Raw genomic sequence first — 17122 nt, 5'->3', positions numbered from 1 at the left:
TCAATGTATGGTACTTGTCACCCTTCTTCAATATAAATAAGCTACTCCCAACTACTAAATACTGGCTGAAAATGAAAAGGGTTCATGTTTAAAATGAAATTTACTTAAACAGCAGAGGTGCCAAAATTCTCATAGAGAGTGAAATCTGTAATATGAAATTATATCATTGCCTATTTGAACTGAGTTTCACACGTTCTCTCGGTGTTTCCACCGGATTCTCTGGTTGCCTCTGACCTCCTAAAATCATGCAGATAGGCGGATTGGACATGAGACGGCATCCCATCCGATGTGAATTCTCCCATCTTACGCCGGCTTTGGATCCACTGCGACCCTGACCAGGATAAAGTGCTTACTGAAGATTATTATCTGTCATTATCAAACTCTGCCTTTCCTGATGGCGCACTCTACCTAGGCCCTGGCGTATTTTGTAAACGGAGTGAGAGGAGTTGATTTGATTGGATCTCATAAACACATTTATTGATAATGTATTTATCTTCAGGATTTTGCTGATGGTCAGGAGAATTCAAAGGATATATTGTCCATGCCCACATTCCAGCACCATGGTGTTGTGTTTATAAACAGTGCTTGTTCCTCATTCAAGCGCATACAGCGCACATATTTCACGTCAAAGATACATTCTTGTTTATCCACCAAAAGTAAGGAGGAGAACAATCACAGCACAAATCAGCATCAGATTAGGACGTCACTATAATATATTCCAGTATACGAAGCTGTACAGACTAGTCTCAGTGCCGTATCAGGTGTATATATTGTGCGTGCAGGTTAGACCTCGTGCTGGTTGGATGCCTAATTGTCTCCCATCATTTATTTGAATGCACGGTGTGGATAGAGAGAGTCACTATAACTACATGTGTTTGTTTCCATCTCCGTCCCCCAGAGACTTGGACTTGCGTGTTGCGCCACTTGCATGTTTATTTCTTCGTGTGCACATATGGAAGGGCAGGCGATCATATGTGTGATACAGAAGTGTGAATTTTTGTTTTGTTAGTGTGAATGACTATACTTTAGTTGTTTGGATTTATAATTGCGTGGCAGCCTGGGAAAACCCTTCATTTTTGATATTTTTTTACCTTATATAATTTTGAAGTGTTTTCTTCCCCAACTCTTTTGTAAGCAGAAGTAAAATTCTAGCATTTTGAAAATTCTGGTTCCCCCAAAAGTGAAAAGGGAGAAAATCACTTTGAAAGATTTCATCCCAATTCCATTGAAAGATGCCCCATCTACAGTACATCTACGGTTAATTGCTTGCTAATATGAGAGCATATCAGTGCCACAATGTAACTGATTAACAGGATTTCACCCGGTTATTATTGGCTAGTGGACTGTGTGTGTCGTGTTTGTGTGTGTGAGAGCATGTGAGTTCTGGCAATGCTGTGTTCGGATCCATGCCAGCGTTCTCATATTTGCAATTCCTCTTCTTCGCTCTGACAGGTGAACATCTGTTCTTTCTCCTGGTATTCCAGTCCCACTGGTCTGAACCTGCTCTCCTTCTCACACACATTCACACACAGAAGAATCAAACCAGAACACAGTGTCACTTTTTTTTTTGAGGTGCCATTTCTCAAGCTGCCACTTGATAACTCTATTACAAAAGTGTTGCAATACAGTTGCAATCAAAATGATTCAACCCCCATTGCAAATCAGGTTTATTGTCAAAATGTCCAGACTTTCAGCTGTTTGCAATGAACAAAGCAAACTAAATTGAAATAGTTCAACACAACGAATGCTTCAAGTAGTTTCCCCAAATTCAACTGAAAATGCTACTTATAATGACCTCCAGTTTCAAAATGATTCAACCCCCTGAATAGAATCCCTCACGACAGCACAAATATGTAAAACAGGTGTTGTCTCAAGCACACCAGATGCAGCTAATCAAGGGCTTCATTAGTTGCACCTGATTTGCAATGGGGGTTGAATCATTTTGAATGCAACTGTATGCATATTTTTTTGACACATCCTTTAAGGTGTGTGAAGAATTATTTTGTCTGTTATGACAAATGGCTCTTTTACTGTCCTGGGACCTTCCAGACACCAGTTCAGAACTATAACCACTGAGCTACAAAACCTGGCTAGAAAAAGCTAGAAAACTGAATGTTTCCCTTAAAATACTGACTTGCTTGTGTGTGTGTGTGTGTGTGTGTGTGTGTGTGTGTGTTTCAGACACTAAGACAGAGGGGAAACAAGCCAGTAGCTCCAGATGGTACAGAAGAAGAAGCTTCAGCCATCAGCAAATGCAACAAAGTAGACGATGAAACAGTAAGTGTGTATCTGTATGAGAGATTGGAGATTGGATGAGTGAGAAAATGCTGATTTATACTTCTGATTTCGAGCAGTAAAACTCCAAAAGCCTTGAGAAAAAACACAGAAGGAAGGTAACACACCTCCCTGCCAACCAATCAGCATTCACCCGAAGACCAGTGGATACACAGAACCGTAGATATGCACAGTTGTGGAATGTAAACGTATTTCTGCGTGGAATACTTACTCATAGACCCACTCTCTGAATCACGAAGTATAATCCAAGTCTAAGAGGCAAGGAACTCTTGCTCGCTCTGGTGTTCTTAGATTTCTTTAAGTCAGTCTGTTTTTAAAATGAACTAGCTAGTGTAACTCTACCTGAGCACGTATGCAGCTAGTTAGGTAGATGCTAACTTTCTGTCCACTAAGGCAAACTGGCTTGCCAGCTAGCCATATGTTTTCCCAAATATAGAGCAGTAATTAGTCTGTGCAATCTGATAAATCGCATATACATGTGATTTACAAAGGATAAATGTGAAATTAGGTACACATACACAGTAGGGATGGGAAACAATACGTAAATGAGGGGTCTTGGGTGTGTTAAATGTGCTTAACAGCCACAGAGATCTCCATCTCCCAGAAATAGATAGTATTGTATATAATAAGAAAAAGAGAATTTTTTTTTCCAGAATATAATGAAAATAAAAGGTGAAAAGAGGTGGTGTTAACATGTATTATGTATATAACATGTCATTTGATATGGTTTAGCGTCCTTTCTCTTTGGAAGGGGAAGTCTTGCTGCATAAGAACACTTTTTTTCCCACAAGAAAATTTCTCAAACTGTGTCTTTATCTACAACTTACCGAGACCAATACCAAACATTATTTTCTAAAGAAGAGCTGCAGAAATGGGGTGTAGCCGCTGAGTTGCCATCGATAAGCATTGACCGTATGCTGGAATATGCAAGGACATCATTGGATAAAGATTTTTCCTTAATTAATTAAATAAGTAAACAAAGAAACAAACAATACAACATCCACATACCAAATAAGTCAAGATCCATTTGTTGCTTTTTAGTGATTGAGTGGCTTAAAGAGAGCGAGAGAGAGAGAGAGAGAGAGAGAGAGAGAGAGTGGGGTAGGGTGAGGTAGGGTGGGGAATAGTGACCTCACTGGATGCTGACCTTACAGCTGTCCTACCAAAACATTGTTACATAATCGTGTGTACTGATTGTCTACTCTCTTTATCCCCAGCAAACTCCTAAATAACTGATGAACACAGTGGACTGAATGAAATCTGAAACCTCGGAAACAATAATAACTGACATAACACCCTCATCACAGTAATGGCATGTATAATTCAATGTGGATTCGAGACACGTCTCTGTACAACTCTGTATCGGATTGATTTATAATCACACTATCTGGTGTTACCAGAAGAGGATGGGCTTCCCTTTTCACTCTGGTTCCTGTCATGGTTTCGTCCTCATGTTGTATCAGGGAGTTTGTCCTTGATATCAGTGTCACCCCTTGGCTTGCTCATTAGAGATCCAGATTTGTATAGCTGCTTTGTGGCAAAGTGCTACACAACTAAAATGTAATTAAGATGGGTACACGTATGCAGTGTGCACTGGAGGCAGGCCTAAATACACAGCATCTTTGTACACTGAGCTCAATGATCAAATCACATGGTTTCTCTTACCACTGCCACTCTGTTGATGCACAATTTCACTTCAGTTGTCTTCTATCCATGTCCTACATGGATAGAAGAACAAGTCTTTCTGATTTCTCTTCGTGGAGGTAGAAACTAAAACAAAAACAATGTCGAAACAGTACTGATCTAATGCCTTGTGAAGAACTTCCCTATGCTGGACCTGTCAATCCCCATCAACTTTCTCACACCCCACCTACAAAAACAGTGTGTTTCTAGATGACAGTCTCCAGCTTCTCAAATGAAAAACTGCTCAAATAGTCATTTCTTACTTTATATGCTACAGTATATTTCCTCAGTGGAGTATCAGGACGCTGCTTCTCGCCTGGTTCATAATCTCTCGAGGCTCCCTCATGTCACGTCCAGGTCAAGGTCATGCCGCTGTCTCCCTACGATTCATAACTCTTAGAGCTTTGGGCATGTCCTTCTCTGATCTCACAGGTCTCACAGCTTCAGAGCTCTGAATGCTCAGCGGTGCAATGAGGTTCTTCTACCTTTTCAGACAATATTTACTAATTCACTGCACTTAATTTATAGTATTGATTGTCCTCTGCATTACACCGTTATGAGTTTTGTTTAAACATTTACTTCTTGCACTTGTATGAACCAGCTTTATTGAGAACAACATTTGTATTGTTGCTCTCTCTGCTATTAGTGACCCTGGATTAGAACATCTGCCACATGACTACATATATAATATAAATGTGTACTATAGAGGCCTAAATACAGCATTTACATGATGACATTTTGAAATCTAGCATTTTAAATTCTGGTTAAACCCAAAAGTGAAAATGGAGAAAATAGTATTCATTCCGACTGCGGCGGAGGAGCATCACGGACATATTGACGGCCGGTATGTGACGACCTGCATTGTTTAGGCTTACATAGCTTCAGACAGAATGGCTGTTTTTACCACCGTGTTTGTAGAACTGGTTCCTTGAACAACATTGTCTTTGCAGGAAGAACCAGTTCCTCATAGTTTTAGTGAAATATAGTTATGGTTTCTTAAAGGGTCATGAACCCTCCTTCTTTCAGCTCAAGTCTACCTCTCAATGTTTTTGAAAAATGATGCAGCTGTGTGTGCATGGCTGTGTGAAGAAAGCAGGTGGAGTGGGTGTGGCAGGGAGGAAGAGGGGAGCGAGCCTTCAGAACAATCACAATAAAGATGGATAGTGACAAAACTTTTGGAGTTGAGGCAGAGGACGTCTCTCCTCCTGAATCCCCAGGGCTAAATGGAGACACAATAGATAGCAGTGCAGGTCCTACTCTCTGTCTATTTGGACTATGGAGGAATACATAAAATAAAAACCGAAGGCAGCACAGATGGGAGGAGTGTTGGAATGGTAGCTAGCTAATAGGCTCGAGCTTTTCACGAATAAAAGAGGGAAGGTTCTACTCTCGTTGCACAGTTTTGCACGCGACAGACTGCGGAGCTTTAATTAGCTCAAAAGGCTAGTAACTGTCAGTTAAAAATTAGACACATACCTCATTTGTAGGGATAGAAATGTCCTTGGGTCTGAGCACCACATCATTGTGTAAACGCATACTGCTTTCATGAGCAAGTCTGAAGTCCACCTTTCTCCAGTACTCATAGCTCTCGTGAATAAACACACTCGAACTCTTACACCACTGAAACAAACACCTGCGACCCATTTGAATGCCTCTCTCATCTACTCCATCTGTAGGAAAGCACCATGTGCTGTCATGAATAATTAAGAGACAGCATCTTCTCATAGGATAAGAACACGCAGGCTCATGAATAATTATGAGACACCGACACATCATCGAAGTACTATAGTACATTGCCAAGTCGCTGCCTGTGACGGTTGACAGGACGAGATTTTAAACCAGGTAAAGCTAAAAAATAATCAGTTTGCTCCTACAATTAAAATTAACAGATGCTAAGACTGTCTTTTATGATGCGCGATACGAACACCTCTGTTAAAATCTCAGAAAATGTAGTTTAGTGTTTCATGACACTTTAAAGAGCGTTTGTTTTAGGCAGAAAATAAAAACAAATTTGCATGAAAACCTACTTTTTAATCTAGTTGGTTTTTTGAGTTTGTTTGTATGTTTTATAATATTTTTCCAAAATTTAGCCACAGCAACACTGGATAGGATTTCTCAGAACACCGCACAAATAGAAATGGATCTTTACTGACCATTCTAGCTCACTGTAAAATGCACACGTTATTCAGGCACAACGACTCCTTTGGTTCACGGTCTTGCTTCCTTAAAATTTCGCTTTGGAATGTTTAACTTTCCTTTGGCACTGCAGCCAGCTTCTCCTACAGCAGTGATCAGCAATTTCTTTTGAGATCTTGTCAATATGAGGTCCGTTACCATTATTGAATTCCTCCTTTGCTGTTATCCTGTATGTTTCCGCTTTCACCTCAGGGCAGGTGACTCAATGGTTAAAGCCTAGTTCACACTACACGATTTTAAGCCCAATTTGTACGTCGCTGAGCTCGCAGATATAAACCCTTTGATCGGAGGCAAATCAGTGAGTCGAGCGTTGTGTATGAACTACTCAACGACGCATCAAAGAGGCTCGCCGACACATCGCTGAGGCATCACCGACGCCAGACAGATATTTGGCATGCTAAACAAATGAAGCTGTCGGGTAACTCCACATCCTGTGGTGTGAAAAGTGTCGTCAATGGTAGTGATTGCGGCGACGAGCTACAGCCAATGAGAGAGCAAGGCATGGGGTGAGGTCACCGTGAAACCTATGGCAGAAGCATTAAGGGGAGAAGCTGTACAAGCTGTAGAAGCTCTCTGTAGCGCACACAATCCCTGCTGCCCACGTGTGCTAATCCATTCTTTCACCCACTTTCTTTGTCTTTTCCTTTTTGGGGTTTCTTCAGCACAAATCAACGCACAAACAGCTCACACCGCTTGTTTCTGCCTTACGTCCATCTTCAAATAAACAGCTCCTGTTTTGCATGTGGTTTTCGCGTCATATATCCGTGTCACTTCTCTTGTGTATTTCCGTCACAAAACGTAGTTTGGACACCAGATAGAGTTGTCGGGTGACATATCAGAGTCGTCGTCAGAGTGTGTAGTGTATGACCCCCTGTCGCCGAGCAATCACGTACTTTGAACACCACAACGACTTCAACACTCCCGATTACAAGAGAAGCAAGTTGTGTAGTGTGAACAGCACAGCGGTCTGCCGATGTTGAAATTCATGTAGTGTGAACTAGGCTTAAGGCTCTGCGTTACTGATCAGAAGGTCGGGGGATCAAGCCCCAACTGCCACTGTTGAGGAAGGCCTTTAAAGCCATATCATGGCTGACCCTGTGCTCTGACCTCAGCTTCCTAACAAGCTGGGTTATGCTGCTTGCTGATGTTTCTTCCTTATGATGAATGCCGAGATGGATTGATGTAAAAGTTGTATGAATTCTGATCTGCCTGTTCAGACAGAGGTTTCATTGCCACGTATTGGCTGTGTAATGGATTTCAGTACCACATATGAAAGTGTGAACATAGCATAAGTGGTAGGCACTGATCTAAGTACACATCATGGGCTAATGATGGTTGTATAAATGCAGTGTGGAATATATATGTATACATGTATACGGTTCTTATGCAGGAAGTGCAGCTAAACTGTGTTTGTGTTCTGATAAATAGAATAGAGGCTCTGCGGTAAACAGTTGTCTGCTGCTATGAGCACCACAGGTGGGTTTACAATGGAGGGCTATTAATGGAGATGTTTAACAGGCATGCTGTGTTATAAGTCTAGAATTATATATATATATATATATATATATATATATATATATATATATATATATATATATATATATATATATATATATATATTATGTTATTGAAATTTGACCAAATGTTCTGGTTCCTTTGTCACAGTTAGACAATACATTAAAAAGACTCCAGAAAATAACAGAACTGGGAAAAGGGATGAACAATGGGTGTATGTATGTGTATGTGTATGTGTGTGTGTTCATCTATGCCAGATCAGGGCAAAACAACCAAGAAACCTTTCATAGGCATACCTTTGCAACAGTTCTTTGAAATGTTATCTTTTCAGGAAATGTTCTCTTTTTTGCACAGAAGAGTCTTTTTAAGGAAGGAGTTTGACAAAAATGAAATCCACACGATTTTCCATTTCCTCAACCAGGGCAGGTTTGGTGTCTGAAGGTCGCTGTGAATGTTTGCTTTGAATGTGAGTGTGTGTTTGTGTGTGTGTGTGTGTGTGTGTGGTGTATTGTAACTAAGTGTTTTGCTTGTGTGTGCAGGATCTGGTGGACTGGAGGAAGCCCCTTGCCTGGCAGGTGGGATATTTGGGAGAGAAATATGACGCCTGGGTCCATCAGCCTGTTGATCGACCCATTCGTCTCTTTGAGTCTGACTTCTTTGAAGCTAACACCAAGACCCCATGGTACAAACACTCAAGAACAAATTTACACAAATGCTTGACCCCCCTTTAGCAGCAATAGCCTCAACCATGCGCTTTCTGTAGCTGTGGATCAGACCTGCATATCGTTTAGGAGGAATTTTAGCCCATTCTTCCTGGCAGAACTGCTTTAGCTCGGTCATATTCTTTGGACGTCTCATGTGTATGGCTTTCAAGTCATTCCATAGCATCTCTATTGGGTTGAGGTCTGGGCTCTGACTTTGCCCCTCCAAAAGGCGGATTTTGTTCCATTCTGTTGTGGACTTGCTCCGGTGTTTTGGGTCGTTGTCCTGTTGCATCACCCAACTTCTACACAGTTTCAGCTGGTGTACAGACATTCTCACATTATCCTGAAGAACTGTCTGATATACTTGGGAATTCATCTTCCCCTCAATGATTGCAATCTGGCCAGGCCCTGATGCAGCAAAGCAGGCCCAAATCATGATGTTTCCTCCACCATACTTTACGGTTGGGATGATGTTTTCACGATGATATGCCGTGCCCTTTCTATGCCAGATGTAGTGCTGTGTGGTTTTTCCCAACTAGTTCAATCTTAGTTTCATCAGTCCACAAAACATTTTGCCAATACCGCTGTGGAGTGTCAATGTGCTCTTTTGCAAACTTCAGGTGTGCAGCAATGTTCTTTTTAGTAAGCAGTGGCTTCCTTCGTGGTGGCCTGCTGTAGATACCCTGCTTGTTCAATGTTTTACGTATTGTAGACTCATGAACAGAGATGTTAGCCAGTTCCAATGATGCCTTCAAATCTTCGGCTGTCATTCCGGGTCGTTTCTTTACCTCACTGATGAATCTTCGTTGTGCTCTTGGTGTCATTAGAATAGCAACAGTCCCAAAGTGTCTCCATTTGTAAAATGTTTGCTTAACTGTTTCTAAAGTCTTTGAAATCACTTTGTAACCCTTGCCAGCGTTATGTAAATCAACAATTCTTGATCGTAGATCATCTGAAAGCTCTTTTTGGCGAGGCATGGCTCACATAAGCGTGTGCTTCTTGTGCAGCGCAAACTCCAAACGTTTTTGAGGGGTTTTTATCAGTCAAAGTTGCTGTAGTTCACACCTCCAAACTCATTTTCTTAACGAGACTCCAGGTGTGCTAAAACCTGACTCCAATGAGCTTTTTTCAGGTCATTAACTCAAGGGTTCACATACTTTTTCCACAAGCACTATGAGGTTTTTTTTGGTTGTTCTCAATAAAGACATGAAAGATTAGAATTTTTTTTGTGTTATTATTTTAGACACATCATATTTGTCAATACCCTTGACTTAGATGAAGATCAGATCACATTTTATGACAAATTTATGCAGAAAACTATGAAGTTCCAAAAGGTTCACATATTTTTTCTTGCCACTGTATATGCTTACTACCTAGGGTAGAACATTTGTGGAAAATTGGTATTTTAATTTGACATATTTTCTAAAATAATTCTATTCATGATGTATTTATTCAAAGCCCTTTACTACATTAAGTCACACAAAGGTCATTTACCAAAAAGTTTATTAAATGTACATTTTTATAGACGACTAACATTGGAATTTACAATCGATCAAATCAGAGGATATTTTTTTGTGTGTGTTTAACTACTTCACATAATAACTGTTTAATTTTAATCAGTTATGGAATTTGAGTGTATTTATCCAGACATGCTCTTAAATTCCTTTATCTTCATTCTTCCTGTTTGTGTATAGGTACATGGTGCCAGCTGTGTGGATGCCTCTGGTTATTTACTTTAGCTGGTACGGCTACAGCTTGTTGGCACAAGGAAGCACTAGACTGTGCATTACATCAGGTAACACACATACACGTACAAACGTAATGCATACTCTAGCTTTCCATCCCTCATACTGTATCCAGTAGGAAACATTGGGTATAGAATTGCATCAGATTACATGCTGTACTGTTCAGTATAACATACCTCTTAGTAGATATTATATTCATGTTGGCAGTAGTCCTCCTAAAGTATGTTATGTTCCATTAAAGCTTTAATCGGCTTCAGTCAGCATGCTTGAGACCTCCCAGTGAGTAATGTCAGTCAGGATGGTGCCGATGAAAGGATGGAATGGAAAGCGTTGTTCCTGACACCTTCTGCAGAAAGTTTGACCAATCCTGACACCTTTAGCAGAAAGTTTGACCAATCCTGACACCTTCCCCAGAAAGATTGACCAATTCTGACACCTTCAGCAGAAAGTTTGACCAATCCTGACACCTTCCCCAGAAAGATTGACCACTCCCTCCTATTCCTGCAGTTGTGATTTTCATTTGCAGACAATACACAATGTTTTCTAATGGATTCACACTTACACAAGGGTAAAAGGTACCTGCTCTTGCAACTTTTTTTTGTTTGCAGTTTTGTTTTAGTTCTCTGCTAGAGCATGCCCATCAGAATGCTTATTAGAATATTAGGCCGCACCATTTATTATTTAAACTATTTACCTATTTTACAATATTTCCCAAAGCAGTAATCAAAATCTATGAATTATGAAAACTTGATTTCTGTATGTGGAGGTAGTAAACCTTTTGATGAATTGTCCTTCAGACCAGCAGTAGGATGTGAGAAATTGTGGGATTCCTTCATTTTGCAAAAGAAATATAGCTGTGCACTATTCCAGAAAAGTAGCATAACTGGCTTCATGAGTTTCATGTAATGACTAGGGATGTCACAAGAACCGATACTTCCGTACCAAGTCGGTACCAACATTCTTAAAACGTGACGGTACTTGTCTTTCTGCATTAGCTTTGGTACCATTGGTTATGAAGGTACCGAGGTTGCAGTTCTTCCAGAACTGAAGAGGGCAGCAAATACGTGCAAGTGTTTTAGGAAGTCCACAAGTGGTGAAGAAGAAGAAAAACGCCTACAAGCACACGGGAAAAGCTACAGAAAATGGCAACAATTTTAGCTCCGCCCTGACTCGTTGAGAGGCAGAGAGAGGAAAACTCGTTGAGAGGAAAGGTAGCATCAATTGCTGGTGTGCAGCCGATACTATCGTTCATTTCACACAAAACGAGGAAACACCTGGAATTTAGCGAAGCACCTGAAAGACGGTTCCTATATTATGTTTGTTTGAGGCAGCTGGCATTGTGGCCGTGAAACCAGCTAACGTTATGCTCCATGCAATGTTTGCGATAGCCAGTTATTTGTTAACGACGCTAACGCATTGCAATGTTATAATCTACCTCCTAATGGACCACCATGCATCTCCATTCAGCCCGTGTCCTGTCAGCAAACTGTAGCCTAATGTCACTAATAATTATTCAAATGTTAATGCTTTTAATGAATCTTTTTGGCCTGCCACCATATCAGTGAATTTAAACTAATGCTTGCATTCAGAGTATAATGTGTGTGTGTGTGTGTGTGTGTGTGTGTGCATGTGCGCACGCGTTTAGGAGTGCACCTTAGCACTTATTAGCGCTTAGCACTGTTTTATTAGTCATAGTTAGACAGTGTTTTATAACTAAAATACCCCTCTCTCTTTTTGGCAAGAGGAGGATGTCCTCCAGGAGCTTTTAAATTTTATATTAAATTTTTTGTTATTTTTTTTATACCACACCGTGGTATCGACTTTGGTATCAAGTATCGTGTACTTTTGGTGGTATTGGTACCGACTACTAGATTTTTGGTATCGTGACATACCTAGTAGTGACAGGTTACTGTTCATATGGTTTTGTTGCATAACTAATGTTTGCTGCATTCCGTACAGTTCATATATAATTTAAAAGAATCCACTCCTGCTACTTGGTACACGTTACAGTAAAAAAAAAAAAAAAAAAAGCATGCAACATAACATTTTGGACATTGAAGTTACCACAATAAATAAAAACCCAATAAATTATAGCCTGGTTCAAATTCTTATTGTCTGTTTGACAATGAACAAGGAACAATAAATACATAACATAATATAATAATTGTATATTATATATATAATACATAAAATAATAAGCCATTTAATAATAATATAAAAGATAATGTCCTTCTGTTTCAAAAGTTTCAGTCTTTTTCCTACTTTGCTTTGCTCTTTCATTCCTTAAAACATTTGTGAACTTAAATTACTGTGGCTTTCAGTTACCTAATTACACTATTTAACATGTCAGTTATCTCTCTAGTCTGTATGACAGGGTGCTTGTAATTAGTGACACAGTCAGTAATTAAAACAGCAGTTGTGTGTACAACTAATGTAAGTTGATATAGTCAATTGAAAGGCTAGCTTCTAATAGCGTGTCATATTTATTTCTGTGCGTCTCTCCAGAGTACTCCTTTTTGATCCACAAGTACTGGTTCCCATTCATCTTCCTGCTGGGGATGTTCCTGTGGTCCTTTGTCGAGTACTGCATCCATCGCTTCCTGTTCCACATGCGCCCTCCAGCCCATAACTATTACCTCATCACACTTCACTTTCTCCTCCATGGTCAACACCATAAGGTGAGTCCGAGGTCCAAAGAGATGTTACTGGGCCAGTCTTGTGAAGAGAAGTTTAGATTTGCTAGCTAATATCTAATAGTGATATGATCTCTCTTTCTCTGTCCCTCTCTTTATCTCTCTATCTCTCTCCAGTCTCCATTCGATGGCTCTCGTCTGGTGTTCCCTCCTGGCATAGCATCAGTCGTTGTAGGGGCATTTTACCTGCTTCTGCGTCATCTACTGCCAGAGGGTTTAGGCACATCTCTGTTTGTCGGTGGTCTATGTGGTTATGTGGTCTATGACATGATCCACTACTACTTGCACTATGGTTCGCCACGCAAGGGATCCTACCTGTACAGCCTGAAGGCTTACCATGTCAAACACCACTTTGAGCACCAAAGAGCAGGTACTAATCCTTTTCTGTATCTTTGGAATAAATTAGCATTTTCTACTTGGTTGGGGCAACAATGTCATGATTCAGTAGCTATTATAGTAATTCTGCATTATGTAAGGATTTAGCCAGGCTTTCTGGTGTGTTTGAATGGAGAATTTGTGCTTTCAGCATGGGAAGTTCTCATCCAAACATTGTGAGAGCACTGTACCTAGGCAACCGGGTAACTCCTCACTGTAATTTCATGAGGCTTTACATTGACATTCATAGCGTTCAGCAGATGCTCCTATCCAGAGCGACTTACAGAAATGCTTTGCAGTCTCGATCAAAAACATTTTCTGGTGCTAGTTCACTAGGACAGGGGCTAGAAATACCATCAAGCGAAAACCTTGTCAGGGGGGTTGGTACAGTATGAAAAGAAAATCAGTTTTAACATTTATTTATTTAGCAGACGTTTTTATCCAAAGAGACTTACAAATGAGGAAATACGAGCAAAGCGATATATCAAGCTAAAAACAAGACAAGTGCTCTCATACAAGATTTTTTATTGAGTTCTAGAGAAGCAAAGTTAGGGGTTAGTTAAGTGTTCACGGAAGAGATGGGACTTTAGCCGTTTTTTGAAGATGGTGCCAGATTCTTTTGTCCTGACTGAGGTTGGACGTTCATTCCACCAGTGAGGGACAGTCTATTTTTTAAACCATTTTTAACTAAGTGCTAATTCAAGTGCTTGGTGAAAGGGTAGGTTTTCTAGAACGTTGCTGTCTTTAATAGGGACGATGTCAAGGCAGAGTGAATGTTAAAACAGAGAAAGTTGTCAGGAATATTTAACATTTTCCTCAGAAGTGTTGTCCTCACATTACTAAAAGTAAACAAATAATCACACTTGGCATGAACCACAAACTATTGTACCAGGAGCTTAGGTGCGCTCAGTGTGCTAATTACTACAGTACACATGGTGAGTTGTTATGACCATGTTGGGACATGTGTGTTAATTACATTTTGTTTGTTAGCAGTCTGTTGGTTTCTTTAATCCTAAGTAGACTCTCTGCGTCCAGTTAGGACCTAAAGTTTAAAAATCTATATTCCAATATAATTTTTAACGAGCCCTTCCTCTTGCCGTTTTCCTTGATTGAATTCCCTGTTGTTATATATTGTAAATGGGCATTTTACAACTAAGCAATAACCTAATATAAGAAGACATTATAGACAAGTCAGATTTCTTTTTAAAACAGCAACAAATTGCAGATGATGTTAATGAAACACAACAGGAACAATACGATGTTTCATATTTCATATTTCAATCTAATATTTGAAACTTAAGGTTAAGCTACCTTTTTGCATTCGACACTAGATTAGTGGAACGCTTGAGATGTTTTTTTTTACAATTTGACCACAGAGAAGAATTTGAGTATTATATTGAAAATTATTGAAGCACAACAGGGTTTTGCTGTTTATCTTTAAGTGTGTAGTTTTAAGTGTGTATCCTCTGATTGTAGGTTTGTGTTTTCTCCTTACAGGTTTTGGCATCACCACCACTTTCTGGGACTATCCCTTTAACACAGTCATTCCAGAGCAGACATTTTAAACTCACCCTTTGTTGTCACAAGTGTCCTATGCAAGGCCGCCCCTCCTCTCAGACTTCCACCAACTGTTGCTTTTCTCAGAGCTCCTGCTCTGCTGCTTTGCCCACAAAAAAACGTGCTCATCCACGTCATCATGGTCATGATCATAGTCATCGCCATCATCATCATCATCATCATCATCATCATCATCATTTGTCAGTCAGTTTACGAGAGGGCAAAAAAGCCGGGATATATGCATGTACAAGCATATAATATGTAAAGGAATCTAATTTTAGTGAGAGGTTCATGACCATTTTTTACCCCACCATATTGTGTAGATATTGGTAGAAAGATTAAGTTAAGTGTGAGAAGGTGTGTGAAGGTAAGGAGGGAGTGATTGAGCGAGTGAATGTATGGTTTTTCGCTGTAGCGTGGATCTGAATGGAAGAGAAGGTAAAGCAATAGGACCCTCAATGTCCAAGTCACTGCCAGAGAGGAGCTACTCAGGAACATGCTCTAAATCCCACCATGCTTACGCAAGGCTTGTCAGTGTTGTTGCTGTTATATGGGAAGTTTCCCTCACTGTGCTTTCTGGTTACGTTTTCCCTTCCAATTTCCTCCTTGTTATTTTTGCTCCCTGTTTTTTTAATTCAAAAAATGTGAATTGTAATCAAAAACACAAGCTTTTCACACCCAGTGTCTTGTCCCGTTCTTGTTTTTTAGCTCTGGGGATTCTGTGGAAGCCGGCCTGCTAGTGGACACTGTCGCTTCATTTTGTACCATCGTTGTGGGGTTTTAAAAAAAAAAAAATTATATATAAGATATGCCAAGTGATCTACCAACAGAACAATATTTTATTCAGGGAGCAGCCATAGCCATTGACTCCTTGTGTAACCCATTATTAAGTACATATTCAGAGACATTAAGCTGTGATGCTTCTGTAGAGATGCAAGAAGCAAACAAAGTCCCTTGAGCTTCCTGATCAGGAAAAGTAGGTGCGTTGTCATGGCTGCTGAATATGAACCCTCGGGGGGTGTGAAGCTGTGTGTTCGGGGATCTCTTTCGGTATTTGGGTTGCCTGGCAGGGTGTTTAGATGAAGTAGACATTGGCGAGGCAACCCCTTTTCTGGGTTGACGAACATTAGTGTCTGACCAGGCTGTGAACGAGGAAACCCTGCTCACCATCTCAGGCTGATCTCTCGTTGGTTCATGCTTGTATCAATCTCCGACCTGTCCAGAGGTGTTGCTCTCGCTTTGTCTCATATTCTGTCCCGATTTACAAATGTGTTCGGTGTCTTTGCGTTTCTTTGTGTGTATTAGCCTCTTGTTGTTTTGTATTGTACTGGCGTGAAGTCACTACATGCCTGTCTAGATTCCAGGAACTTTCTATTCAGTTCAAAAGGAGACTGTGACCTCACCTGTGGCCTTTATCTACTGCACAACTACCATGTCACTGGTGGTAACACGATTAAATGTTTTATCAGTCTCCTCTGTCTGTCCTTGTTGACTTGATGGTCAAACATGACAGAGGAAATGTTGAATCTGTGTATTAAAATGTCCCCAATGTGCTATAAAGGGCATTCCCTACCTCCCTATTCCTTCCTACACTCAAATCATGTAATTATTCAGAGGGATGTCAAGAGGTGGGAAAATGTTGAACTGAGGTTAGGGATGTTTTGATTGGGCTATACAGCTCAAATATGATATCTTTTTTCTGGAAGCATGAATGTTGATTATTAAGTAGCCATGCCATGGCACCTTCCTGTCTCTGATGAAATAGGTCACGCTGAGGGCGTCAAATACCCAGTGGTACCTGTAAACAAAGTTTAAAGGTTTCATTCAGAGAAACAAATCTTTAAATGAAAAGCTAAAAAAAAGATTCCTCTAATACAAATGAAAACTCTGTTTACTACTATATATTTTTATGTTGCAAATTTCTATGCAAATGTACTTGTAAATAAATGTGTGTATATTTCTGATGAAGAAGATTTAGCTTACTTGTTGTCTTTTATTATTAGCGGTACAAAGATTTTGGTATTAAGGTTATTTCTTAATTTTAGAAACATCAGTGAGACAGCCGCTTTGAAGATGATTTAAAAATGTGTGTGAGTCATAATCACCTCAAATGAATTATTCACAGATGAGGAAAGGTAAGACGTGTGTACGGGTGCACTGACGCTAATTTAATCGTACATGTTGCTGCAAGTATGATATTTTGCTTAAGTCATCAATTTAGATATTTTTTTCTGGTGACCTACTGACGACAATATCCACAAAATAACAGGTGTTTGTATTTTTATTCCTTTATTATCAGAATGAATAAGGTTAGTAAACAGGTATGTTGAATGTTAAAAACTGAAGTGCAAATGGAAAA

The 17122-nt window shown here is 39.9% G+C and overlaps 1 protein-coding gene and 1 long non-coding RNA gene across 2 annotated transcripts in view; one reads left to right on the top strand and one right to left on the bottom strand.

Moving 5' to 3' along the window:
* Positions 1–16736, top strand: part of fa2h (fatty acid 2-hydroxylase) — a 38070-nt gene extending 21334 nt beyond the window's left edge. The window contains exons 2-7 of the mRNA XM_017474032.3: positions 2182–2277; positions 8229–8371; positions 10088–10188; positions 12644–12816; positions 12949–13201; positions 14704–16736. Of these exons, the coding sequence (XP_017329521.1) occupies positions 2182–2277; positions 8229–8371; positions 10088–10188; positions 12644–12816; positions 12949–13201; positions 14704–14771 (834 nt within the window). The 3' untranslated portion in view covers positions 14772–16736. The remainder of the gene's footprint in view (positions 1–2181; positions 2278–8228; positions 8372–10087; positions 10189–12643; positions 12817–12948; positions 13202–14703) is intronic.
* On the bottom strand, positions 1006–5820 carry LOC108268816 (uncharacterized). Its single transcript, XR_001813375.2, has 2 exons — positions 5455–5820; positions 1006–1508 (listed from the first exon to the last, which is right to left on the bottom strand). It is a non-coding gene; the product is annotated as an uncharacterized LOC108268816 (long non-coding RNA).
* Positions 16737–17122: the final 386 nt, after the last annotated feature.

The sequence above is a fragment of the Ictalurus punctatus genome, chromosome 8 (genome assembly GCF_001660625.3).
Source record: "Ictalurus punctatus breed USDA103 chromosome 8, Coco_2.0, whole genome shotgun sequence".
Classification (NCBI taxonomy): domain Eukaryota; kingdom Metazoa; phylum Chordata; class Actinopteri; order Siluriformes; family Ictaluridae; genus Ictalurus; species Ictalurus punctatus.
Note: the sequence above shows the minus strand (reverse complement) of the source record. Positions and strands in the feature narration are given on the sequence as shown.